General features: G+C 47.6%; 5 protein-coding genes across 5 annotated transcripts; 3 read left to right on the forward strand and 2 right to left on the reverse strand.

Moving 5' to 3' along the window:
* Window positions 1-8016: 8016 nt before the first annotated feature.
* Window positions 8017-9098, reverse strand: F5J12DRAFT_895806 (uncharacterized protein; the record flags this gene model as incomplete). The annotated part of the gene is made up of 5 exons (XM_051747875.1): window positions 8017-8267; window positions 8315-8546; window positions 8599-8782; window positions 8819-8841; window positions 8895-9098. 5 exons carry the CDS (start codon window positions 9096-9098, stop codon window positions 8017-8019), a joined length of 894 nt encoding a protein of 297 aa, XP_051597018.1.
* A 3991-nt stretch (window positions 9099-13089) lies between these two features.
* F5J12DRAFT_851076 (uncharacterized protein) lies at window positions 13090-14198 on the forward strand. Its single transcript, XM_051746536.1, has 3 exons — window positions 13090-13150; window positions 13206-13274; window positions 13323-14198. Exon 3 carries the CDS (start codon window positions 13466-13468, stop codon window positions 14117-14119), a length of 654 nt encoding a protein of 217 aa, XP_051597019.1. The 5' UTR covers window positions 13090-13150; window positions 13206-13274; window positions 13323-13465; the 3' UTR covers window positions 14120-14198.
* A 1553-nt stretch (window positions 14199-15751) lies between these two features.
* On the forward strand, window positions 15752-18233 carry F5J12DRAFT_772291 (uncharacterized protein). Its single transcript, XM_051742263.1, has 13 exons — window positions 15752-16166; window positions 16226-16267; window positions 16328-16352; window positions 16411-16508; window positions 16573-16593; window positions 16645-16717; window positions 16773-16781; window positions 16832-16868; window positions 16923-17038; window positions 17115-17325; window positions 17388-17471; window positions 17531-17896; window positions 17959-18233. Exons 1-13 carry the CDS (start codon window positions 16088-16090, stop codon window positions 18022-18024), a joined length of 1227 nt encoding a protein of 408 aa, XP_051597020.1. The 5' UTR covers window positions 15752-16087; the 3' UTR covers window positions 18025-18233.
* An 81-nt stretch (window positions 18234-18314) lies between these two features.
* On the reverse strand, window positions 18315-19007 carry F5J12DRAFT_851105 (uncharacterized protein; the record flags this gene model as incomplete). The annotated part of the gene is made up of 4 exons (XM_051746537.1): window positions 18315-18436; window positions 18506-18638; window positions 18695-18822; window positions 18886-19007. The coding sequence occupies 4 exons, from the start codon at window positions 19005-19007 to the stop codon at window positions 18376-18378; spliced, it is 444 nt and encodes a 147-aa protein (XP_051597021.1). The 3' UTR covers window positions 18315-18375.
* Window positions 19008-26390: 7383 nt separating this feature from the next.
* Window positions 26391-27684, forward strand: F5J12DRAFT_785128 (uncharacterized protein; the record flags this gene model as incomplete). The annotated part of the gene is made up of 9 exons (XM_051743178.1): window positions 26391-26422; window positions 26469-26488; window positions 26738-26782; window positions 26838-26912; window positions 26974-26998; window positions 27160-27175; window positions 27258-27347; window positions 27396-27534; window positions 27629-27684. 9 exons carry the CDS (start codon window positions 26391-26393, stop codon window positions 27682-27684), a joined length of 498 nt encoding a protein of 165 aa, XP_051597022.1.
* Between the last annotated feature and the right edge of the window lie 127 nt (window positions 27685-27811).

Genomic DNA, 27811 nt, shown 5'->3' on the forward strand with positions numbered 1-27811 from the left:
CCAAATGAGTGACAGGGGAGTAGCATAGAGCTACCCAAGGGGTATCAGAGGCTGAGGGAGTCCAGGAGATGGGAGACCAGCCAAAGAAATGATGTGAGGCATCCACATTCCTTGGACACATAAACCCCTATCATCAACCATTCCATGACTGTTGTTATATTCCCAGGCCTCTCAAACATGCCACTGTTCATGCACTACCTTCCCATGCCCTCGCTCCCTCTCACACGATGCTATATCTGCAGCCACTGTGCTCCAGTTGCTTCCTTTCTTTTGGACTCTTTTCTTTTACCATGGTCTCTGTTCCCTTTACATTAGTGGTATACCCTTGGCCCCTGTTCTGGCCTGTCTCTTGTGTATGTGCTGTCATGCAGCTTTCCTTTACTTGTACCCTGTCTTACTCCAGTTCTGGGTTTTCCTGGACTATAAAGTCCTGTACTTAGGTACAGAATGACACCTTTTGGCACTCAGAAGGTCACCACAAGTTTCTTTTCCACTTTGTCTACACCACATGTTCCACATACTGCTGTACATGAACTCTGCACACCACTTGCACTGCTCACATTGCCAGTACTACTCCACAGACCACACCATGCATGTCATGAATCACTGCCACTACAAAGCACAGGCTCTCACCATCTAGTCTCAGCAGTCCAGAATCCCTTGGGATGAGCAATTTGTTCCCTTCATTTTTATTGTTGTTATCTAAGCCATCTAGCTCATATTATACAGCTACTTGGACTTTTCCTACAACTGGAGCCCACTGTGAGGGATTCTGCTGTCACTTCCAGAAGGTTGCTCAGGTGCACCACTGAATGCACTGAACTAGAAAATTTACACCTGCACTTTCACAACCTCAACCTGTCAGAAGACTCTGACCTCCTCCACCCTGTTTCACCCATAACACCAGATCATGTGCAATTACCCACTGACATTCCATGGGTACTACCCATAATCACTCCCCCTGATTTTCCCAGTGGCTTTATCCACTCAACTCCCTGAAGACCCAAAACCCTGCCATCACCTTTAACACCCATCACATCATATGATTCATCATCACCAACACCCTCTTTTTCCCATCTCTTTGATGCCTCCAAATCTATACCCAGACTCTCAGTTCCATCTTCCACCCTGCTGCAACCACTCACTCAGTTGCAGACCACCCATCAGCCAATTAGTAACCTGCCAACACTTCTGCCAGTCTGCTCATGTGCTATACCAACTGCTCCACATCTGCAACCAATACCCATTCCACCCATTACCAATCCAGCACCACCACCACAGGTTAACCCACCAATGGCTAATCCTCAGTTTCAGATGCTGCTCTGTGGTACACAAAACTCACCTAAATTTAGTGGAGATTCCCCCATGCAGCTTCTGCACTACCTTGAAGACATTGACTTCCTCAGTACTCTTGCTGCTCTTGATGACCATGGCAAGATCAGAGCTGCAATCTGCTATGCTGACCTCAAAGAAGCCAAGGTCTGGCAAACACTTCCAGAAGCCACACCCATGGCCAATGACTGGGATGCCTTCATAGTCATTGTTAAGGGCTTGTACCCTGGCTGCAAAGGTGATGACTGCTACTGTCATGCAGACTTGCAGTACCTTGTTGAAGAATACCAGTCCAAGCCTATGTGAAACCAGGATGACCTCAGAGAATACCAGCAGAAATTTGCTAAGATTTCTGCCCTCCTCATTAAAACTAAAAAGCTACCAGAGACAGACAGAATGGGACTCCATGTTCCTTAATGGCTTCCTAAGAGCCATCACAGATTGTATTCATCATTGACTCTCCATAGTCTGCACCAACCTCCACCCAGACAACCCATACCCCCTTGCAGAAGTGGTTAAAGCTGCCAAGTTCCTCCTGACAGGATCTGCCCTACATAGCATGGTACTGATGATGGCTTCCATGGCCTTGCCAGCTGCACCTCCCTCACCAGCTTACATGCTGCAAGTGCCACCTGCTGGCACTGTCATTAAACAAGAGTACAACTTCCAGATGCAGCACCTGCTGCAGCAATGCAGACCTGGCTGTGGTTTCTGTGCAGACCCCAACCACTGGACAAGGATGTGCATGCTCATTGAAGTCTACATCCATGCTGGTAAGATCATGAGGGGTACAGACAACTGTCTCTATCTTGCAGATGGAAGCTGAATCCCATGCTTCCCTGAATGTAACTCACTGAGAGAGGCTGTTGACCATGTCATGGCTGACAGAGACCAGGCCAGTGCATGCACTGCGACTCCTGCTGCTCTGTGCAACACAACTGTGCAAGGCACCACTAATCTATTCTGTGTTGCTCATCCTGAGGTTGATGTGCAGTTGGAGATCCTGCCTTCTGCCTTTTTAAAGACTGTCCAAGATGTCAATGAGCCTGTCATGGACTTAGCTGTCCCTGACTTCCAATCATATGTCACTCAAGCTTGGGCTACCTACCAAGTGGATAAAGGTAACAAGGGAGGAGTCATTTCCCACAGAAAGAAAGCCCACTTTGATGGGGTCAAGATTACAGCATGACCCACAGCACATCCTGCCAACCCTCCACAAGTCAATCCTTGCACAGCCACTGTCAAAGAGGAAATCATTTCCCCTGGCATTCAAAGTTCACATGCCACTCACCAGGCATCCAAGCCCTCTGCACCTGTGCCAACTGCCACTGCTGTGAAACCATATGTTCCTCCAACTAATCCCATTCCAGCAGCTGCACACAAGGATCCCACACCCATGGCAGCAGTTGTCCCATCACAAACACCATACCCAGCAGCTCACAATCAGAACCAGTATCATTACTCATTCCCTCTCGAAGATGATGCTGTTCCCAAGCATATTGTGGAGTGTGTACTCAAAACCAGTATTGCCTTGCCAGTCAAGGAACTATTTGCAGTAGCCCCTGAGTTTTGCAAACAGTTCAGGGACATCACCATGGTGAAACATGTCACCACCAGTGAGATTGAGGTAGTTCATAGCAATGATGACAAGGGAGTACATGTAAATGAACTGACCAGTTGTGACCCTCAATGAACCACACATGAGTATGGAGACCATGTCATCCATGGCAATGACAGATCCATCATGGCTCACCACACTCTGCCACTCTGCTGCATCAAAGCCAAGGTTCCCAGGACCAATGTCACAATCAACTGCATACTAGATTCCAGTTCAGAAATCATTGCTATGCCTAGGCACATCTGGGAAAAGATTGGGCTGCCATTGTGCAGCAACCATCTCATGACTATGACCTCTGCTAACATGTCTACAGACACTACTGTAGGTGTTCTAGAGAACCTGAAACTTGACTTTGGAGCTGGACCAGTCATGCTCCAGGTTCAGGTAATTGAACACACCAACTTCAACATGCTTCTTGGGCATCCATTCATCTGCCTTATGAGTGCAGTAACAAATGACTATCCTGATGGCAGGCAGCAGATCACTCTCTGTGACCTGAACAATGGCCATGAGTATGCTCTGCCCATGCACCCATGGTGTGAGGGCTGTCTGCACTGTAAGTGTGGCAAGCACTGCCATAGTCACCAGAGTATTGTTGAATGGGGTTTTTGAGTATCAATGATCCACCAAACAGTCAGGGAGAGCCTACTAAGACATCCTGTTTCCTGTTTAGCTGCTGTTATCCATTCCTCAGTCCTGCAGTCTCATCTCTAGCCTTCACTTCAATGAACTTCCCTTCACCTGTGGCACTCATACCACAGAACATACCCACAGGAATACCCTTGCCTGCTTTCACTTTCCTCTCCTCCACTCAGACCATACTAAACCCCTCTGCTATAGCCACTTTCAGCAGTGTTTACCAATTAGATCCTGCAGTTTGCACTCTCATTTACAAGCCAGTTGCCAAGAAAGTTTGGATGGTACCTGCCCCAATGGTGGAAGAATACTGCATTGTGCACAGCCTGCCTGATGATCCACTTGCTGGTCTCCAACCACTTCCTACACATCTGCCAGACTTTACTCCAGGCATCCACTTCACTGCTGAACAGGCCATGGAGCTTGACCTTGATCCTGCAGATTGGCTTTGGCCAGAAGAACTCAAACTCATGACTTGGCTCATCTCAGTCCACAAGCCTGCATTTGCTTGGGACATCACAGAGCATGGACACCTAGATGAATGCTATTTCCCACCTGCAAAGATCCCCACAATCCTGCACACACCTTGGGTCCAACACAATATCCCTATTCCAAGTGTGATACATGCCCAAGTCATAGACATGATTAAAGATCACATCAAGTCCGGCATGTATGAACCTTCTACAGTGGCTTACCACTCCCACTGGTTCTGCATAGTAAAGAAAGATGGAAGGTCTCTTTGCCTTGTGCATGACTTGCAGCCCCTAAATGCAGTAACCATCTGTGATGCATCTGTCCCACCCTTTGTAGAATATCTTGCAGAATCCTTTGCTGGATATGCAGTGTATGTGATGATGGACCTCTACTCTGGGTATGACCAGCATGCACTTCACATTGATTCCTGTGACCTCACCACCTTCAGTACCCCACTTGGACTGCATTGGCTTACTACTCTGCTGCAAGATCATGTAAACATGGTCCAGGTATACAAGGGAGATACTGTGTTTGTCCTCCAAGATGAGATCCCGCATCATATCTTGCCTTTCATAGATGATGTCCCCATAAAATCTGAGACCACCTGCTATCAGCATGCAGACAGGTCCTATGAGACTATCCCAGAGAATCCTGGGATTCAGAAATTTATCTGGAATCACTGTATAGTCATTAACTGCATCCTTCAGCATTTGCAGAATGTTGGAGCCACTGTCTCAGCAAAGAAGTTCATGCTAGCTGCTCTGTCTGCTGTGATCATTGGCCACAAGTGCACCTTTGAAGGTTGCATCCCTGAGGAAGGCAAAGTACAAAAGATCCACAACTGGCCTGAGTGCCACAACCTGACACAAGTTTGCAGTTTCCTTAGTGTTTGTGGTGTCCTCCACATCTTCATCAAAGACTTTGCCAAGATTGTGCAGCTGCTAGTTGCACTCATGCAGAAAGATGTATCATTCACATGGGACAAGCTGCAATGTGCTGCCATGCAATGGCTCAAGGATGAAATCATAAAGTCCCCTGCACTCCAAAGGATTGACTATGAGTGTGGTTGTGAAGTAACTTTAGAAGTTGACACTTTGGTCATCACAGTTGGCTACATCCTTTATCAGCTTGGCAAAGATGGAAAATGATACCCTAGTTGCTTTGGATCCATTACCCTCAATGAAGTGGAAAGCCATTACTCCCAGGCTAAGCTTGAGTTGTACAGCCCCTTCTGCACATTGTGTGTATACATCTTTGGTCTCACTAACTTCACTGTGGAGGTAGATGCAAAGTATATCAGGGGCATGATAAATAACCTGGATCTGCAGCCTAACACAACGATCAATCAGTGGATTGCTGGCATCCTCCTCTTCTTGTTCAAACTTGTGCATGTTCCCACAGACAGGCATGCCAGCCCTGACAGCTTGTCCTGCCATCCACAGTTGGAACTCAACCTGCCTGAGGGTGATGACCATGAGGATTGGCTAGACTGTTTTTACTCTTTCTCTACAGAGGCTGTCAATGACTGCCTGCCTCCTACATCCCTTTCCAATCAAGATCATCATTCCTTACTGCCACCCACTTACCATCAGGCAAGCCTCCCACCACCTGCATCCTTCTATCTCACATTCTCTGTGACTGCTCATGCTGATAACCCTTCCAATACCCCTGATAACCCTGCCATTCCATGGTCTGCAAAAGCTTGGGCATGTGAGGCAAAGATAGAAATGATCTGCACATTCCTTGCAACCTGTGAGCGACCTCCTGACCTTACTGATGTGCAGTACTCATCTTTCTTTAATTTGGCCAGCCACTTCTTCCTCCTAGATGGTAACTTATGGCATAGGGAACCACACAGATGGCACCAGCTAGTCATCAATGGGTCCAAGCAGTATTGTCTCATCAAAGAAGTGCATGACAACCTTGGACACAAAGGTGTCTTCACAGTCTGCACCCACCTTCTCCTTCACTTTTGGTGGCCTCTGCTTGTCAAGGACATGAAGTGGTATGTTTGCACTTGTCACAAATGCCAGATCCACCAAACACAGAAGCTTCATATCCCTCCCACTGTGCCCATGATTGGGGGCCTGTTTCATAAAGCTCACATTGACATGATGCTAATGCCCAAAGCTGGTGGCTACTGCCACATAGTACAGGCTCGATGCATGCTCACCTCATATCCCAAGTGGCACATGTTGTGTGCAGAAAATAGTACCACACTCATGTCCTTCATCTTTGAGGACATTCTATGCCACTGGGGTCTGCTTGCCAAGATTGTCACTGACAATGGTCCTGCATTTGTTTAAGCCTTAGATGCCCTAGCTGTGCAATATCTTATCCATCACATCTGTATCTCTCCTTACAACTCTCAGGCTAATGGCATTGTGGAGCATTGCCACCATGATGTGCACAAGGCTATCATGAAGAGCTGTGAGAACAATGACCGCTGCTGGCACACTGTTGCACACTCTGTGTTCTGGGCTGAGCAAGTCACCATCTTGAAGTCCATGGGTCTATCCCCCTATTTCATGGTACATGGTGTTGAACTGCTGTTCCCATTCAACCTTGCTGAGGCTACTTTCCTTTTGCCCCTATCCCACAATGATGCGACACCACTGACTACCACAGAACTGATTGCTTGGCACATGTGCCAGTTACAGAAGTGTCAGGATGACCTAGACCAGGTCCATGATAATGTCCTCTGTGCATGCTTCCAGTCTATCCAGCAGTTCGAAGCCACCTTTCAGCATCGCATTAAAGACCATAACTTCACTCCTGGCACCCTCATGCTCATTTGCAACTCCTGTGTAGAGAAAGAACTGAACTGGAAGATGAAGCCACAGTACACTGGCCCCATGGTCATCCTTCATTGGACCACTGGGGGCTCATACCTGCTGGCTGAGTTGGATGGCTCCATCTTGAGACTCCACTTCACTGCATTCTGCCTACTTCCCTACCACCTGTGGTCTCAAACCCACATGACCATGACTCATATTACTGGGTTATATGATGAAGAACTAGACCACCTTCTTGAGGAGACTGAGGATGACCCCACTGATGACAAGGTAGAGGCTTTTGCCTCAGTCAGCTGACTATCTGCCCTTTCTGGGACCCACAGCCCATCCATCATGCCCTCCCCTTCTTTCCTTCCTACTTGCCTCCATACCCTCTCCTCTGACAATACCCCTACCTCCTTCTGCAGCTTCACCTGCCTCTGTGGCCTCTTCTGCTACCCTTGTTCCTTTCCCCATGCTGACTGGGGACAGTCAGCATTCAAAGTCCCCCACAGGGGTGACCTGCACACCACTTGATACCAAACATAGTTCATTTCCTTTTATCTGTTTTACCCTGGGTTTTGTCTGGTAATTCTACTGATAGCTAGTCCTCACACAAAAAACATAAAAACTGCTAACAAAAAGTCAAAAACCATCCAGAAACATAACAAAAATAAGTATATAGCTAAAACAACATTTCTCCTATCTCTCTTACTAGTCTTGCTGATGCCATCCTTGGCCACTATATACCACAGATACCTGCAACTACCCCATGCATTTCTTCTTTGAATGTGCAGTCAGCATGTATGCCTTGATCTATTTTCCTTTCAGTTCTTCTTCTGTCTCCTTGCAATTGATACCCAAAGACCATCCCAGTTACCCAATAAACAGTCCCTTTGTTCTCTCTTCAAGAATCCATCACATCCTACCATCAAGACCATTCCACAAGGACTTACTGCTGAGAGCAGTTGAAAGCTGCATGAAGCAGACAAGTCAGGTGGTACCCCATGCACTCTACAATACTGCAACCAGTTCAGGGCCAGTTCCCTGCTGAGCAGACAGAAGTCTCTTGTGGTACCTTGCTTCACAACCACACAGAACAGGCCAGCATGATATGTTTTTCTGCATGTAAGGTGCAGGCTGCAGCAAAAATGGGACAGGATGCAAGAACAAGTCTACAAACTACATGGTCTCCATGAGCTGGTTGAGGCAGACCTGCAGACACATGGTGGCTGTGTGCAAAGCCACAGCCTCAGCCCTCCCTGTTGTCAGTGCTCGAGACAAGGCCATGGCAGTCTTGTCACCCAATCCACCATGCACTGGTGCCTTGCCCTTTCCATGGGCCCTGCTCTGGACCACCTCCACAATGTCATCATCATCATTGTCATGACCCCACTTCAATGGACTGGCCTTAGGGGCCTTCATGGATTGCACTGTAGTGGGATAGCCTCAGATGCATCAAGACACAACCACTACTTACCAACTGATGTGCCCACCTGTGCCTTCTTGCCTGCCACTTTGCTTGACTTTTCACAGCCCTGCTTGATCTTCACACATGCATCACAGGTCTTGCCCAATGTTCTGGTACAAGAGATCCTCTTCAGGGCACACTGCATGCATGGCTCCTTGTGGGTGATTGTACCTGTGGCTGGGATACAGATCTTTGGCCAGGTAGGCTCTTCATCACTTTCAGCAATGGTCTGCCAAGACCACTGTGTGGTTGCAGTGTCAATGAGACTGAACAATGTGCCCACAGCGACTTACCTTGTGAGCTGGCTGCAGAACTTCCACATGTGACATCTTCACTGCACCATCCTCACCAAGCTCCACCACAGTCTCTTCCCCCATCTGAATGTCCTGCTCTGCCTTCACATGTGCTTTGGCTTCTTCTGTGGCCCACCATTCATAAAGATCATTGGCCTCTGCAAGCATGGGAGCATCTTCTGCACTGACCCATATGGAAACCCTGAGCACCTTCCCTCACTTAACCAGGGGCATCAATACCACCTGTGGCTGGCTCATCAATGTTGCACAGCCAAGTCACCAAACAAACCACTTACTGTCTTCTCCTCCCAGTGACTCAGCCATGTTGCCTTCTCCTCCTGCATGTCCTCCCAGTCATCAGGTGCACATTTTGCCTCTGCCATGAGCCCTGCTGATGCAGCCACAAGCTGCTCTCTTAATGAAGCCCTTTCAGCTTCCACAGGATCTGGGGTTGGAGCATGTACAAGTTGCGAGAGATGAGGGGCATGGTTGGCAGACATGGTACAAGTAAGAGAGATGATTGATGAGGGGGAAAGAATCAGAATGATGCAAAGGTTTGAGCCATGCACTAACAAATATACACTTAGCAGCCATGAGGTGCCTTATGTCATCAGTCCAGATGCCTATATGTGGCATTCAACAGTCTTCTTGTGTTCCTTGGCACCACACTTCCTTCACTTCTATGCAGAATCCACCAGTGTTCTTGAATCCTTGGCACTACACCTTTGCCATCACCAAGTGGCTGAGTTATTTACATCCTCCATGCCATGTGGCTGACCAGGGACAGTCAGCATCTAAGTCCCCCACAGGTGTGAGGAATCTACATTCCTTAGATGTGTAAACCACTATCATCAACCATTCCACAACTGTTGTTATGTTCCCAGGCCTCTCAAACATGCCACTGTTCACATGCTACCTTCCCATGCCCTCACTCCCTCTCACATGATGCTATACCCATGGCTGCTGTGCTCTGGTCACTTCCTTTCTTTTAGGACTCTTTCCTTTTACCACAGTCTCTGTTCCCTTTACATTAGTGGTATACCCTCAGCCCCTGTTCTGGCCTGTCTCTTGTGTATGCACTGTCATGTGGCTTTCCTTTACTTGTACCCTGTCTTACTTCAGTTCTGGGGACAAGCCAACCCAAGGCTGGGAAGGCCAGTAACAGACCATCTGGAGACTGGAAAGGGGGTCCAGGGCTCCAAGGCTAGTTTAGCAAAGGCCAAGGGTGGAGACCAGACCCAAAAACCACTGAAGGCCAAGTGCCAATGGGGAACAGGGAAGGTGTTGAGGACCAGGACTGGCCAAGTCTGGTCCTGGGGGCTGCACCAAAGGTGCACAGAGGTCCAGAGAACAATATCACAGGGGGTCAGGAGGTCAAATGAGTGATATGATCACAGTATCCAGCTACAGTGGAACTGGACCTAGACTGCTGGGATAAAGTGCTGGGATGACTGAGATAAGGACCAAGATGAAGACTGAGGTGACCAGCCAGGGGTCAGGGGTAGCTTGGGGGAGCTAACAGAAGTGAGTCTGGTTGTTGAGGCCAGCTCAGGGGCAAGTCCAGAGGCTAACTCTGACTTGGAAGTGGGCTCAAGCATGAGTCCAGGTTGGTGGTGAGTCCAGATGGTAAGTCCAGCTCAGGGGCTGACATGGCCAGTCTGGAGTCAGGAAGAAATGAGTGGCAGGCAGGGCAGGAGTGAGGGAGTGGATGCATTAAGTTTTGACCACTAGGAACATAGTGCCAGGGGTGTGCAGAGTGCTGAGGGGCACCAGTTACCTCTCTGCTTTAGCAGGGGTCTCTGGGTTGGGCTCTGGAGTCAGATGAGAGGTAGCCCAATGGGTCCCAATGGGCAAGGTCATGGGTAGGGGCTCTAGAGCAGGACCTAGACATGATGCAATGGCTTGCACAAGTGTGAGTCAGAATATACTGTTAAGTATAGGTGTATCCTTGGGTGACCAGGCTTCAAGACCAGGTGACAGGGGCTAAGTCTGGGTGACCAAAGTCAAGGCTGGGAGACAGGGGCCAAGTCCAGTTGGACTGGAGTTGAGGCCAGAGGTCAGGGGCTAAGTCCAGAGGACAGGACTTAAGACCAGGAGTGCAGGAACAAGACTGGTAGTGTGGGAAACTGACCAGTCTTGGAGTGCATGCAGGGGGAAGCTGGTCTGGGGTTGGATCTACCTCCCTTGGTCTCAGCTTATGTGCTGTACCCTTATGCAAGCTGGGGAGAGGTCCAGGACAGGGGCCAGGGATAGCTTAAGGCTTGGCCTTAGCTATAGAGTAGACTCAGGGTGTAGTACAGAGTTGAGGGTAATACTAAATTGATATTCTGACTGGAGTACCACAAAGTATGTACATGGGTTAAATACACAAGGCCAGTCTGGGGTAACAAACATAGAGCCACACTTGTTAATAAGCTATTAGTGAGATGATTAGCAAGGTGTGGAAAGCCATGGAGGCTGTGCCAAGACTAATAGTTAAAGTCTAGGGTGACTAGGCATAACCAGAGTCAAACACAAGTTTGTACAGTAAGCAAAGATCAGCAAAGGGGACTAGACTAAATCTAGTACAAACAATGGGAAACAGACTGGAGTTATGTCCAGGTGACCCAGACATGGACCTGGGAGGACCAGGGTGGAGCAGTGCAAGGCTGGGAGGCCAGAATGGACCAGAGATAGGGGTAAAAGACTGGACTTGAGTTATTCAGGCTGGAATTGGGTTATCTAGGGCCAGAGTTGGGTTTTCTAGGCTGGACTAGGACCAGGCTTGACCAGAGATAGGGGCTAGGGGTCTGGACTGGACCAGGATTGAGTCTGAGAGTCATGGATATGACAAATGGCTCCATCCATTCAGACAAAACATCATAAGTACATTCACAGTGTTTTCATCAATACAGGCAATGTGGTCAGGAGAGTCTTCACCAATTGCCATGGTGAACTTGCAACATGCTTCCTCACTGTGCTCACTGGCAATTCAAGACAGCTAAAATATGATGACATCAGTGTCTGAAAATTGAGATCAAAGCATATGTATGTGTCATACCTTTTTTGAAGACAGACCCAAATGCTTGAGTGTATGCCATATTGTTGCAATAGAGACTTTGATGTTGTGAAGCAAGAGTAATTATTGCTGAATTTCTTCAAGATAGAGGTTGGGGGAATGTTCAAGAAGCACCAGCATGAACTAAGATATGGATATGATCAGCTCTCAATGCTATTTCCAATGTTAGAACAATTTAGACATACCTCTACTGCTGTTTCAGACATCAAAGGTATGCACCCATCCATTTGTTGTTCATTGACAACTTCACCAGTTTCATGGTATATCTTGAGAACACATTGAATGACTCAAAGTGACATGTCAAGTGAAATGGCAATAGAAGTTGTGGTCTGACCAAGTACATGAGCTTGATAGACAATTTGCTGCTTGAGATCTCGAGAGTATTGCCTGTGGGTACAACTAGAAAAGTGCCTTCTGCATGCCATATGGAAATCACTCACACATGCTCACAGGCCAGTACCACAGTAAAACATGCTTGTGTGTCAAGGTGGCTGACTTGATTAGTCAGCACACATAACTCACACACAAAGACAGGCATGGACAACTACCTCAACAAGTGCAAAACAAAGTGCATTTCTAGTATGATACTGTTCCCTAGGTATTTTGAAGGGCTTTATGGATCTGAAACTTTTGTAAAAAAAATATGCAATGTGGAGTGAGCAATTTTTGTTACATGATTGGCACCATTTGGAGTGCAGATTGCTCTCTGTTGGTACAAAACAATGGAAGAACCACTGGATTTTCACCATGGTTCACTCATCCACCAGTGTATAGATCATGGCTAGAGGCATTTCCAGCCATAGAAATGTGTAAATCACTCACAATTGTTGTTATATGCTCAGAATGACCAAGTATTTTTTCCTGTCCAAAATAGCAGTTATTTCATCATGATTTCTACATCATCCCCTAGAGCTGATAATGCTGATTCAGAATATCAAAATTTCTTTCAGATCCATCAAGAATTGAGTGAAATATTTGAGATATATATTTTATCTAGGATACCTATGAGTTTTGTTGTGTTTGGCTGGTACCCTCGGTACTGCAAACTGCTGTAATGGTTAGAGTAGAGAGCGAACAAAGGCATAAGACGAGGACGCACGGCTTTCCCTCTCCTCGTCACCACTGCCCGTCCAGGCGTCCTCTCCTCCACGCTGATTGCTGGAATATCACACATTTGATGACCCCGCAATGGCCTTGGATTCTTTTCCTATGTTCTTCACCGTTCGCTCCATCGCATTCGGTGCGTAGTCTGGTGATATCCAACCCGTCGTACGTTCATCCATTTGTTTCAGCCTGCATCGTCTTTCTGGTCCTGGTCTAGCTAATGCTTGTATCCGTCCAGATATTCACTCGCTGGACCATCTGAGACACCACTTCCCGTATGTTCCCTAACAAAATCGTCCGCACTTGAAACGGCTGAATTGCCGTATTAGAATCATTGACGTTCCTGCTCATGCTCACGAACACAGTGACCATCTTCATCCTACCTGTCTTGTGAGTCGTAAGCAGGCCTGTTTTCCATGTGGTTGTGCTGACTGATGTTTCGTAGATTGATACATGAGTTTTTGAATATGGCTAGATGCCACGCGTCTCTTGTTGGTAGTTGTTCTGCAGACAGGTGTGTGGCATCAGCGCAGTGCAGAGTGTATCCTGAGATCATCACCAGGCGCTACTGTTGCATTCAGATGCTGGAGTCCCCAGATTCAACGCCCGGATCAAACTCCACAGCGTTGCCGTGCCCACGATAATCGTACCTTACCCAGTTCCCCCGGCCAGCTGCTGACGACATGGGCGTATGCAAGCTCCTGAATGCATACACTGCCGTGGCATGCTGGATCACTCCAGCCATCTATAAGCGGTGTCTACCTGCAAATTGTTGCGTATCCGATTTTCGTGGAAACAGCACATTTCTATAGCGTCTACTTTGCCATCGTGGCGTATATGCAGTCTAGGATACCTGACAACGTGGACTCACGTAAAGTTGTTCCCTCTTCGGCACAACCATCAGTACTGCCCTTTATGGACCCGGAAATGAGGGAGGGGCGGTTTTCGATTTCACGTGGGTCGTCGGATTTTGGGCCTAATACATCAAATCGTTCATCACACGCTCGACCGCCACTGCTGCCGCTTATACTTGCTCAACGCCAGCTGACGCTCCCAGTGCAAAGCCAGTCAGTTACCCCTACCAACAACCCATCACCTTACAGGGGGCCCACCCCACGACGAACCTTGATCCATTCCATTCCAGCACCTCTAACCACAGTCGCAATTCCAAGCAGTTCCAGACCTTCGTCGAATCTACAAGTAGGCGTTGTGGGTTTACGACCAGCGGTACGACATTTGTCGGTGACGTCGTCGCCCAGGAAAAGTATATCTTCATCCGAAGTGGGGAGTTTCCTAATCACCGAGAGTCCCACAGCACGATCTCTACTCTGCAAACTCGGACCTTCGTACCTCATGTAGCTGCATAACGACACATGTATTGTTGGCAAATGTGTGACAAAGACTCCAATATACTGTAGGATACTTGCATTGGTAGTGCGACACATGGTGATAGCTGCTTGACTTGGCTCCCACCTGTTTTTCGACCAGACTCCTCACCCAAACGCACACTCATGCAACAACAAAACATATCTTCACATCAACCTTGATCCCCGTTGGCATCTGTTTGCTGTAACTTGCGATCTTCAAAGTGGGCAGGTAAAGAAAAACGTATAGATGAAATAAAAAGCGAGATGGAACGAGAAAAAGATGATCGACCGCATGTGTAGACAAACCTTTTCTGGTCCGTTTGTATAAGTGTTCTGATACCGCCGCAGGATAATGCAGAATGACAGAGGAGCTTGGGAGAGTTGGTGTGTGAGACGAAAGGGAAGGGAGAGGGAAGCATGGTCAAGAGAACAGTACGAGGACAGGCGCCGCACCGAGAACCGCAACCCCCACTGTAGCAATTTCCAGCGCATAGGACGTTGGGTTCGTCGCACACAAGGGCGATGGTGATGGGTGGAATATGTGATAGGGAAAAAGGAAGTCATGAGTGTGGACACTCGCGTGAGGTGGCTGGATGGGACGGACCGGTAAGTTTCTTTCCACCAACCGACTCTTTTTTTCCATACCGTTACCATTCCCAACACTTATGATCACCACCCGTTGCAGCAGATCAAGCCTAGCTGGAAAGATAAAACGAAAGAGAACAAGGAGACTTGCACGAAATGACCCAACACGACCAAACAAGATTGACCAAACACCATATCCCCCACTCCGCTTGCAAGAGTGTGTATGCACGTACATATATAGGTAGAGGAAATCCTCTGCGCGAGCACGTTTCTTCCTGCGAAACTCTTCCGTGCCACTGGGCATTTGATCTTGTGATGGTGTCCTATTCGTTGCATCGCTGGCAAAGCAGTGCTTCGCGATGCGTACACACCTCTCTTCCTATATGCATAAGGACAAGGGGGGAAAGAGTGGAGCGGTGAGCAAGCCATGGCCAAAACAGACGAAATTAGAGTGAAAAACGCAGTACATACTGAGAAGCTGGGATCCGGATATTTCAGGTCGGTCTTCTTGAAAGGACCATGCGTCTGCTCGAAAGCAGGATTGGAAAGTACAAGTGGTGGTGGAAGAGACACCGTCGGTGGTTGTGGTGCTGTGGCGGCGGGAAGGACGAACCCTGGTGGGCGTGGAAGAGGCGGACGGGAAGGAATGGTGGTGCACCTGAGGGAAACATTCCATGTGGCAGCAGCAGACCAGGAGGTGGCATAAGGAAGCTAGGGGGTGGGGGACTGGAAAATAGAATTAGCTATGCACAACGATAAAAGCCACACGGCAAGACATACCCGGGAGGGAATCCAGGCATACCGTGGAGTGGAGAAGCCATTGGAGGGACGCCTGGCGAAGGCCCTGGAGGGAGAACACCAACGGTGGACTCACGCCCTCAGTAACAGCATCAAGGACGGAGGACCTGAATATTTCGTTGATTGCGAAGTTCTATTATCGGGTCGAAGAAAACAAGAGACTTCTGCGATCCAACACAGCCACAGGAACATACATGTATTGACCAAAACAAATGCCGGCGGCAATGTCACAGTGACAAGTGGGGGGGACTTCCAATCCACCTGTCGTTCCTCGCTCGGAGCGAAAAAACCTTCCGCGGCTTCCGTTCAAGCTTTCTCTCAGAACCTTTGACAGGTAGAATGTTGTCCAAGTCACCTTTCGTTCCTCGCTCGGAGCAACAATAACTTCCGCGGCCTTCGTTCAAAGATTTCTCTCAGAATCTAGCTCGCCACCAGGGGTTACATGTCAGACCGATCTCCTGCCTATCTGCCAATCCAAGGGAAACCTGACCAACTTCGGAATGCATAAATACTACCCTAGGACAACACCTAATCCCCCAGGTCCTCCGAGTCCTTCACCTTACGCGCATCAGTCATTATGTCTCCTCCCAGTCCCAAGATGCTGCTTGTTTTCTGCGACGGTACCGGCGCAGACGGAACTCTCACAGGTACTGAAGGTGTGCTGTGTTTCCCTGGTCTTGACGCAGCAGGTCTGACGTTCGTTTTGTCGCACCAGTACATGCACCACGCCAGTTTGCTACCAACGTTCTGCGCCTTTGTAAGTCACCTCTGACAATCAGAGAAACTCGGCTTATTCGAATGCTCATGCCCACGTTAGCGCGAGCCATCCTACAGACCTCTGCGTATGTCGCTGCTTCAGAGATGAGATCCCATTTCAACTAGCTATACATAAAAAACCAGTGGTGATAAGCCGAAGCGTCAAATAGTCCTTTACTTGAGCGGGGTCGGCTCTGAATCCGATTTTAATGGTAACTTCGCGGGCGCAGCTCCGCTTCTTCGTTGAGTGACTGTTCCCGTCGATTCGAACGTCTCAGTTGCTGATGCGGCCATTCCCCTTTCCAGAGGCTTATGGCACGGCAGTGGGTCAGTTTGTTAGGTGTCTACCTGCGTAAATGGATATTCATGATATTTCAGCAAGCAAGATTCGAGATGCATATGCATTCATCGCCCAGAATTTTGAAGTGGGGGATGAGATATGTATCTTCGGGTGGGCTATGATCCAAATGGTCCCTTGTAACTACTGACAAGTCCTTGCCATCTAGATTTTCCAGGCAAGTCATTTTCGTTGTTACCGCTGCTGACGATTAACAAACCTGACTAGGGGTGCCTACACAGCTCGAAAGCTATCTGGTTTAATTGTTAGTAGCTTTAGTAGATCTTCTGATTGCTTTACTCAAATTCATTTGTGAAAGGACCGTATTGGGCTCTTGGAGAGAGAGCAGCTCGGAGACTTCTTTAAGATCTGGTCTGCTCTCGCCAAAGGCCGACACCCGACGATTCCATCCGGCACGCGTCAGACCAGGATCAAGTGAGTAATTAATTTTATTCAATCAACCATAGACCTTGCTCTCTGTTGTTGCTGATACAATTTCGCTTCCTCGAAGATGCGTGGGCGTATGGGACACCGTTGATGCTGTCTATAAATTTCCCCTTACTCCCATCAAGGATACACTCGGCATAACAGATCCCAGTCTTCCTGCCAGCATCGATATTGCACTGCATGCGCTGTCTCTGCAGGAAAATCGAGACCGTTTCTCGCCCACCCTTTGGGAGATGCCGAAGGGCGGCTGGCGCGACAACCAAGTCATCAAGCAGGGACGTCAGCTTTTGTCAATGTTCCTTCCTTTCGAATATCTGACATACGGGGGGTCCTGCAGGTGTGGTTTCCCGGTTCCCATTGTGATGTTGGTGGAGGTTATGAGAAGCACGACCTCTCTGACTTGGCATTGTTCTGGATGGTGGTGCGTATGATTCTCCAGGATTTTGTGGAGTCACCTCACATAGGACGGCTCGTAACTAGGGAGAGATCAAGTCCTTCATCAACATTGATACTTCGTTTATTGAGAAGATTGCGCAGCCTCAGCCCGATCCGTGGGGAGCAGCGCAACCTGGCAATGGATATGTGGAGTTGGTTGGCGACTTGAAGCGATTCATTCAACCTCAGACACGCTTGCAAGGTGGTGCGATCAAGCCAGGCATGGTGTTCCACGAGAGCATCCTTTATGCCCCCACAACGCTTACGAGGCCGCAATACATGCTCACCCTCGATACGCTCAAGCAAGCATTTGGAACTTCTTGGAAGCCGACCATTGCACCCCTCAACGAGTTTGAACAATACTGTAAGGATAAGTGGGGGAAACAGTCCAAACGCAAGGCTAACCGCAATGTGCGTATCACTGTCTTCTTTCGTGCGCTATTTACGGAATGTTTTGATTTTTGTGCTTATAGCACGGTATTTTCGAAAAGGTTCCCGAGAGTGTCACCTTCGAGAGTGTATCAGATCTATTTCCTTAGATACCAGGGGCAGGAGCAGGATACGGGTTGTACGGTTCCTTTCATGGTAGTTGTGTCCTAGGTAGGGAGTGCCCAAGTGCTCAAATTTTGTCATAGTTGTCGTGCATGAACCACCTACTCTCTGTACAAGTGGCCCCTCTGAAACAATTACAATTCCGTGTATTGTGCCTTACACGATCTTCGAGCATAAAACGAAACAAACAAATAGCATTTCGATTTTGTCATACAGTCCGTACTTGCTCGCATGGTTAGGGAATACCTACCACTGGAACGAGGCTCTCACAGATGACCCATAATCACCTTGTTTATCATTCAAATCTATTATATGACATATGTACTGAAGTCCTACACTTATAGTTCGAAAACCTTCTGTATCATGGGTGTGAAGTCCAGTCGTGTAGCTGTGGGGTCCCTGTCACTGACAACAAGTTTAGAACCCTCCCCGCCGCCGTTGTACGGTCGAAATGGTTGAAGTGCATACAGTCTCTCCAGCCGAAGCCCCTCCCGCACCGATGCCAACTTCAGTGCCGTTTCAATACCCAGATGCCTACCTTCCTCTACACTAATTGGATTGTGTCTTTGGGCCAGTGCGAGAAGAGAAGGAAGTAGCCAGCCTTGATGTCATATTGCATGGCGAGCGCAGCCTTCTCGACATGGCCAAGAGTCGCACTGTTACTATCCAACCAAGATATGGCTGCCGCACGGAGGCTTGTACATTCCCACATCGTGGATAACTTGAGGACAGATATCCATTGGCTGGTAAAGTGAAGTACTAGGCTCTTATTTTGCCCACGCTGTCTGGTGTGGATAATTCATAGTCAACATGCCACACTTTGAAAATCAGATACAGGACTATCTTACCTGCATAATAGAGCTTTCAACAGGCATTCAAATTCATCCTTGGAGATGCCATGTAAGACCACCAGTCTTGTGTCATCCTGGCCCTCTATCATCTCATTTTTGGGTTGTGGGATGCGAAACATGTCTCTGAAGATCACTAACTCCTCTTCCAGTGGCTTCCTGGGAACCTTGAACAAACAATTTTCCACCTAATCAAAGGGTAAGAGTAGCAGAGGAACTATACAAACAATGCTGACTAGGAGGATGAGTGTGTCCATATAAAGCTCTGGGTGCTTGGGATACTCTGGAGTGGTTGTCATACTGTATGCCATGAGATGGAACTCACCACAAAGGGGTGAGCACACTCAACAATCACAACCACAACAGAACATGGACAGGCATGTGGATTAGACAACCTAGCATATATGCTGATACAGAGCAATTGCAGAGAGAGAGAGAGAAAAAGAGAGAAAAGAGAGATATGACCCATACACACAGGCAGCACCAGTATATATACCCCAGGGTGTACAAACAGCACAACACAGGGGGGATCTGCATGCCCAGATGGGGACATGATAGGAGACATGATACCATGATGTGTTAGCATGAGCAACATGTGAGCATGAGTGGTGTGTCAGTAGTAAGCATATGCTTACACCCTCCCAACCCATAAAAAAGGAGCAACGGGGGGGTGAGTGTGTGAGCTGCATGAGTAACCATGCTTCATCATCCTAGCCTCCTTCATCGCAACTTTCTCCTGCTCTTTCCTCATCCTCTGTTTCGACCTCCAACCTATCAAGGTGGGTGTTCCCTTTCCCAAACATCCAATGCTTCACAATCCTCCAAGTCTTTCTTCATCAGCCACTTGTCATCCTCTGGACCATACCCCAACCACCACACCAGGTATTTCTTCATCCATCCAGACTGCTTCTCATCCAAAATTCGCTCAATCAAATTCTCCAACTGCCTGTTTGCAGTGACAACAGGGCCCAGGCAAGGTAACTCATGGGATGGGAAAAGTGCTGTGTTGTTGGGCATGAAGGCACATAGTTGACTGGCATGAAACATGGTGCATGCATTGGCAGCATGGGGCATGTCCAAGGTGTAGGAGGATGTTTCAGGAGAAGCTGCCAAGACAGTGTATGGGCCGTCATAATGCAGCATAAACTTTGCTACATGATTTGTACCATTAGTAATATACTCATGACGATGATGTTTTGTAGATAGCCAAACCTTGTCCCTGACTGAAAATCTTGGGTCAGAGATGTGGCAACGATTTGCCACATGGGCCTGGGCAGCCTTGGCTGCAAGAAGGTTGTCACAGGCCTCAAGAACATCCATCTCCAGATGCATCAGGAAGGTGGCTGCATTGGTATGCTCAGTCTCAGCATGCTCCCCATCTGAAACATCTGGAGTAGATATGGGGGGCAGGAGGTGGGGAGAGTGACCAAGATGGAGCTGGAAGGGTGAGAAACCTGTACTGTTATTAATAGTGTTCATAATGTGGAAGTGTACATGGGGCAGGGCCTTGACCCAGCCTTTCTGATTGTGCTCAACATGGAAGTGAATACACTGGTTGACTGTCTTGTTAGTGCATTCGCTCGCTCCATCTGTTTGAGGATGGTAGGATGAGGACATTTTGAGCTTAACACCCATCAACTTGTGAAGGGACTTCCAAAAGCAAGAGACAAAAAGCTTATTGCAATCTGATACAACCTCCAAGGGGAGGCTGTTCTCACAATACCAATGATCAAAAAAGAGTGCTGCAAACTCTGAAGCAGTAATAGAACTATGACAAGGGACTAGACGCATGTTGGCACTGAGGCGGTTGGTCATGGTAATGATCATATTGAACCCATGGTTCTCTGGGAGGGGGCCAATAAAATCAATGGCCACTGAGTCCCCACAAGCATCAGGGACTGGTAAGGGATGTAGGGGGCCAGCCAGGGCTGTAGTCGGAGACTTGTTATGCATGCACTGGGTGCAGGAAGGAATATATGCAGATGCCAGGTCACAGCACATATTGGGCCAGTAGAACGAGTTGTGAAGTGCTGCATATGTTTTGTCAGTGCCAAAGTGACCTAAGGCATCATGGGCAAGGTGGAAGAAGTGCTTGTGAAGTGAGTGAACATGAGGAACCACCAGATGGCCTGCAAGGTACAGCAGACCATCACATTCCTGTAAGCCAGGGAGTGAGTCAAGCAAGGAGAAGAGTCATCTGCAGAATGGGTCCTCTGTGTACCCCTTTAAGATCTCCACAGTGAGTGACTTGTTGACCTCAACAGTCAACACAGCAGCCACAGGAGGCACATCATCTGAGTGGCAAGACAGGGCATCAGCACCAACATTGCACTCTCCCTGAACATACTGAATGGTAAGGTCAAACTGTGACATGTACTCTTGCCAGTAGGCTTGGCATCTGGAGAGGTCACATTGCATGGAAAAACTCTGCAGTGTATGGTGGTTGGTATATACCAACACTGGGGCACCAAGCAACTCCACCCACCATTTCTTCAGTGCATGTATGATGGCAAGAAGTTCCTTTTCATGCACAGGATAATTAATTTCTGTGCCATGAAGGGGAGTGGAATCAAAGGCCACTGGTCAGGTGGTCTCCCAAGTGGGCCCCCAGGAAAGAATGGCCCCAGTGCAAAAGTCAGAGGTGTCACATGTAAGGAAGATGTGGTTGTCTCCTGGGTTATCATGATCAATAGTTGTTGGGCAATGCAGGCTGACCACAAGATCCTTGATGGCCTGGAAGGCCCACTGGTGATCCTCTGTCCAGGCAGGGAACCTGAGCTCTGTGGCTTTGGTCATCAATGCATTCAAGATGTGTGTGTGGTCTGCAAGATTGGGGAGGTGATCAGCAACATAGTGAACGAGGCCAAGGAAGGCATGCATGTCCGTGACCAAGTGTGGGACTGGCCAGTTGAGAATCCTTGTGATCTTGGAGGAGTCAGGCTCAATCCCATGGGTGGAGATGCAGTGACCAAGGAAGAGCACTTCAGTACAGAAGAGTTGAGTCTTTTTAAGGGAGCAGAACAACTTAGCATCATGAAGGGCTTGAAGGACTGCATGAACATTGCATTCATGCTCTTCAAGTGTCTGTGACCAGATAATAATATCATCAAGATAGATGTGGCAAATCTGACCAATCAAATGTTGAAGAGTGGCAGACATTCAATGCTGGTGAACCGCAGGAGCATTTCTTACCCCCATGGGCATGACTGTCCACTCATACAAGCCCCACAGTGTATGTACCACCAACCACTTAATGTCATCAGGATGGACCTTGGTCTGGAAAAATGCATTAGTCATATCCAGCTTTGCAAAGTACTTGCCCTTAGCACAGTCACGAAGGATCTCATTGATACGAGGCAATGGATGATTATCAGGCACTGTGTTTAAGTTGAGTTGGTGGAAGTGGTTTACCCAGCATGGTAGTGCATTAGGGTCAGCCTTCGGAATGATGAATGTGGGGGAATAGTGTGTACTGTTGGAGGGGTGCAGGTGTCCTGCATTGAGATGTTGTTGAAGCAACATTTTCCACACCTTGTGGTATTTCTTAGGGCAGTCATATGACCAAAGTTGAATGACCTTATTGGCATCTTTGGGCTGTACATGGAAAAGGACATCATTGGGAAGTGCATCTGTGGGTGGGATGTCAACTGGAAAATGGTCTGTGAATTCTGTCTTGAAGAGTGCATCATGCCTTGACAACTCTTCAATGGCTGCAAGGACCTCAATGTGGTGTTGTACCACACCAATAATATCCACCCCTGAAACCGGAGTGGATGCTGCCTCTGCAATCTCCTGATATGTTGGTAGAACATCCTGTAGTTCCATAAGAACCACCCTTTTAAGTTTCTTTACAGTCTGAACAGAAGGAGTTATTGGCTGAGATGGGGAACTAACAGGAGCCAGAGGATTCATTAAGTCATAACCACTATCTTTACTAACACACGTTTGGAGGGCGTGATCAACAATGAGCTGATTATGAGAAAGGAATGGGAGTCCTAACAGAAGTGGAGTACATAGGCCCTGTGTGATAATGGCATGAATGGAGTGTGAACAAAAGTGCATATCAGAGGAAAGGCAAGACAAGACAATATAACTTTCTAACAACATAACCTCTTGGTCACCTGATGAAAGCATGACTGAGACATCAAGTGACTTATGCAACTGGCAGCATCAAAGACCCAGCTTCATGACAAGGGTCTCATCAATCAGAACTAAATGAGAGCCACTGTCAATAAGCACTTTTACAGGGAGGGGGAAGGTTAAGTTGGGTCCCTCAATAAGACAAGACCATTGAAGATGGGGAACAGAAACAGGGGCAATGTACTCTTCACCTGAGTCTGTCCCATCCCCAAGGACAGCAGAAGGCATCACAACTGCAATGGCATCCATATCTTCTTCCTCAGTGATACATGAGTGCTTTGAGGCCAGCTTGTCTTTGACAACCACATTGACAGGCTTGGCACATTTCTTACGAGCAGCTTCAATGTCAGCAGCAGTCAAGGCTTTGTAATTCTTTGCATCTGGGAAATCATTTGGGCAGTTATGCATGGTATGATTCTGGAAGAGGCGATGACACTTGAAACAACCCAAATTGTCTTGGAGAAGTTGGCACTCCTCAACAGTGAGAGCAGGAGGTCAGGTGTGTGCATGGCCATCAGATGCCTTTGAGTTCAATGTAGTAGCATTGGCTACATGACTAGGCTGGAAAGGCTTCTTGTGAAGGGCTGCATCAAGTTTTGCTGCATCATGGACACATTTCTCATTAAGGAGGCAGACCAAATCAAGCCAGGCATGGAACTGCTTCTCATGATGAGTACTCATCAAATGGTACTCTGCAGTGAGGTCTGGATGCATGTGGGATTCCAAGTGAAAATGGAGGTGATCTTCAGTAAGATGGAACTCACTTCCTCACAGTAGTACATTCAAGCTTTCCACCTTGATGGCCCACAAATGGAAGGCCTTGCTACCCTGCATTGATGACAACATTTTCTGCTGGATGGCTTCTGCCCAGTTGCTAGGAAGCCAATATGTATGGACCTCCTCCATAAACTCTGTAAAGGAGAGATCAGTCAGGCAACTACTGTTGTTACTAATCCAGTCCTGGACATGGGGGTCTAGAAGATGACTGATGACCTTAGTAACCTGGGCATCCTCTGCTATGCTCTTTAGTTGAAAATAATTTTCACACCCCAGCTCCCAGCTCCACAACCCTTCTGGAGTAATATCACCTGCTGTCAAGAAGGGAGGGGTTTTACCAGCATTGGTGTTTTCACACTGTGCTGCCTGAGGTTGCACCAAAGACATCATAATGGTAGGGAAGACTACAGCAGAGCTGTCTGATGATGAAGAGCTATCTGAGGAGGTGGGGGATATCAGCTGAGTCTGCAGAGAAGATGCAGGCTGGGGAGCACATGGAGGGGAGACAGGTGAAGACAGAGTGGCACTGGGCAGAGCCACAGGCAGTGGCATTGGTGACTGAGCAGTAGGTGGCAGAGACAGTGGAGACAAAGATGAAGACAGCAGAGATGACTGATGACAATGGTGTCATGGGCAGAGGGTTATTCACTCGACTACGGGTAGTCAAGGGCACCAGGACAGACAGGACATGATGAGGCAGCAGCTTGACACCTTTACCAGGCATCGACATGCACTATGGCATGTTCAAAAAAAGTGGAACTCACCACAGAGGGGTGAGCACACTCAATGATCACAACCACAACAGAATGTGGACAGGTGTGTGGATTAGACAACCTAGCATATATGCTGATACAGAGCAATTGCAGAGAGAGAGAGAGAAAAAGAGAGAAAAGAGAGATATGACCTGTACATGCAGGCAGCACCAGTATATATACCCCAGGGTGTACAAACAGCACAACACAGGGGGGATCTGCATGCCCAGATGGGGATGCAATAGGGGATGTGATACCATGATGTGTTAGCATGAGTGACTTGTGAGCATGAGTGGTGCATCAGTAGTAAGTGTATGCTTACATGAGAATGATGGTGACTGTTCCAATGAAGGAGATGACCCTTGAGCTTGAGGGGCATGTTTAAGGGGCAAGTGCTGCAGTCTCTGGTGGACATTATAAACAGCAGCCAAGTAGGTTTCCAATGGTCCAATGTGGTTGAAATAAGGGAAGATTGTTGGATAGATATCTGGTAACAGTCTTTAGGCAGAGCTTTGTGCATGTGAGAGCAGAAAGGTACATGCCTTTACTTCCAACTTCACATGATGGTCATAGGGTCAATTGCAACCACTCAGCCCTTGCATTGCTGCCTACACTCTGGGAGGTACCCAAAAATGGGTTGTTCAGGAACCAGGACAGGGAGGTCTAAATTGCAGCATGAAAACTTTTCAAGTCTCTGGCTTTTGTGGGTAGGGTGAGAGCAGAAGGCCACTCAAGTTAGCCTAGACACAGAACTCAGACTTGAAATGACAAAGTCTTAGGTGTAAGGTAAGACAAAGTATAAACTAAGTACTTAACATATTACCCAATCAACTTGGTGTAGACTGGATGGCATACTGTGCAACAACATGCCCCCTCAACAAGATGAGTAGGAAAGAAAAAATGTGGCTAGACACTTGGACATCAACTGCATACCTCTGAGGACCTGTACTGTGGTAGCATAGGTGTAGAAATGCAGTCAGCATTGTATTGGACAGCAGGTGAAGCATTTGGATGAGCAGGAACTTGAATTTTGTCTATGGTGATCAGCTGATGTGTGCATGGTTGACATGGCCTGTGCATGGTGCAGTTCTTCATGTGAATACTGTGCACAGCCCTGTCATATGACATGTGGCTTGTTTTGTCAAGGGGTTTACAGTGGTCAAGATGTGTTGACACATTGTGGTGAGTTGTGACAGTGTCACAGTTGTGTGACAGGACTGGGCAACCAGCTGCACCTCATCAGGAGAATAACACTTTACTATTTTTGACTTTTTGTGACTAAAGTGACTTTTTGGGAAGGAATCTACTATCATTACCCATGTCCTGCAGGCATGGCTGCACTTTTCTTGCTGATTTTGGTCTTGTCAAACCACCTAATTCATAGCTTTCAGTAGATACCACATACATTCAAATTGATGGAGGTTCCAAAGAGATATTGTGATTTTTCTCTCAGACAGTGTGCATCACACCAATGGCTCAATATCTCTGAATTTTCAGACATTTTCTAGTCTTCTTGGCTTAGATATATCATCACTTAGTTGTCTCAATAGATTCTGTTCTCTTTTCATTCTTCAAAATGCTGTATATGGTCAAAAAAAAAGTACAGATAGTAGGTTCCTTCCCAAAAAGTCACAAATAGTCACAATAGTCACAAAAAAGTCAAAAAAAGTCACAAAAAGGTCAAAAATAGTAAAGTGTTAATTTCCTGATGCTGTGCTGCACCAGAGTCAGTGCTGCACCTTCCACACCTCTTATTTCACCTGCACCACCTCTCTCAACTAAACCACTACTAACCCCCACCAGTAGGTTTGCTTTGCTGCCATCTGCTTCAAGAACATGACACAAATCATCAAGATCTGGCCATTTAGGTGTGAAAATGAGCTGTTTGAGCTTATTCTGAGTTTTGGGCACCAGGTGTGAAGTTGCTATGGGTTGTAAGTGACCATTGCACCTCAAGTCTAAATCTAGGGAGCCTGGAGAGTGCTTGAGGGCTGTTTGGAGTGCTGTAGGAGCTGTTTTGAAGGTAAGTGGGTTGTTCTTGAGTGTGCACTGATCCTGATTGTTATGCAGTGACAGCTCATGATCTGGGACCCACAGCATCTCATTTGTGCCCCCTAGGACCTTCTCTGACAGCCACTTCAAGACCAGCAGCTGATCTGTGAGATCAGCACCTCCATCATCAGGCCTTGGGGTCATACTTCCAGCACTTGTGCTTGGTGAACATCCAGGTATGTTTTTTTGGCTTGATTTTGGTTCATTGGGCTTGAATTGGTGCATCAACAGGAGAAGAAAGTGGCCCCAACCTGTTTGGAGTCATATTTACACCTTGGAGGGATGCTGTACCCCAGTCCTCAGGTAGTAAGTGCAGGCTTGATGAAACCACACAGTTTTTTTATTAATCCCAGGTGTGTGCATGCAGACAAAGTCCTGTGTGAGCCACAGCTGTGAGTATCAGGTACATGAGCCCATTTGCTACAGTATGGAAAGCAGGAGCATTGCACTGATATTTCTGTGTTGGCCAGGACTTCATGTGTGGCACAAAGAGGGAGTGAGGGAAACAAAGAGCAATTTGTAGTGTGCACAGCACTTCTTGTGCAATCAATAGGTGCACCCATGTGCAGGTCAGTCATAATGTTACTTGCAGATGGAGTGGGCACATATGAGCTTGCATTTTGATTTAGATGGATTGAATAGGGCATGTAGGGACTCATAGCACATGTGTTCAGAGGAACTGCACTGTGGTGTGGACCCTCTGTTCCAGAGGGTGTTCACATGCCATGTAGACTGCCTGTAGTGAGTCTGGTGAAGTCTGTATTTACTTGCAAGCCTGTGCTGACACAGTTTCCAGCATTTGGCACTTGTGCTGGCAAAGGAACAAGCATGTGGAACCTGCTAGGGTGTCAAGAACTGTGCCTGAGCACTGCACCAGTGGCCACACTGTGTGGAATGTTGCACAGTGGTAAAGAAGTTTGGTGGACAAGTGTGTGTTCATGAAGTAGGTATGTTTCTGCTGTGAGAAGGTAGAGTGAACCTTGTAGCTGACCATATCCAATAGCTTGGCCATCTGTGACCAGGGAGCAGCCATTTTGAGAGAAAACAACTTGAACTCCTTGACTGGATAGATAGGTGATTGAAAGAAGATTTGCATGTATCTGGGGAACAAAGTATACCATTTGAAGTAGTATGTGAGAGGGTTTAGCAGTGCTGAGATCCATTTTGAGAGTGATTTGCCCAACTGTGGTAGCAAGGACCAAGTT

This window comes from Pisolithus orientalis (genome assembly GCF_024613125.1).
Source record: "Pisolithus orientalis strain OTSU chromosome Unknown F5J12scaffold_33, whole genome shotgun sequence".
Lineage (NCBI taxonomy): Eukaryota > Fungi > Basidiomycota > Agaricomycetes > Boletales > Pisolithaceae > Pisolithus > Pisolithus orientalis.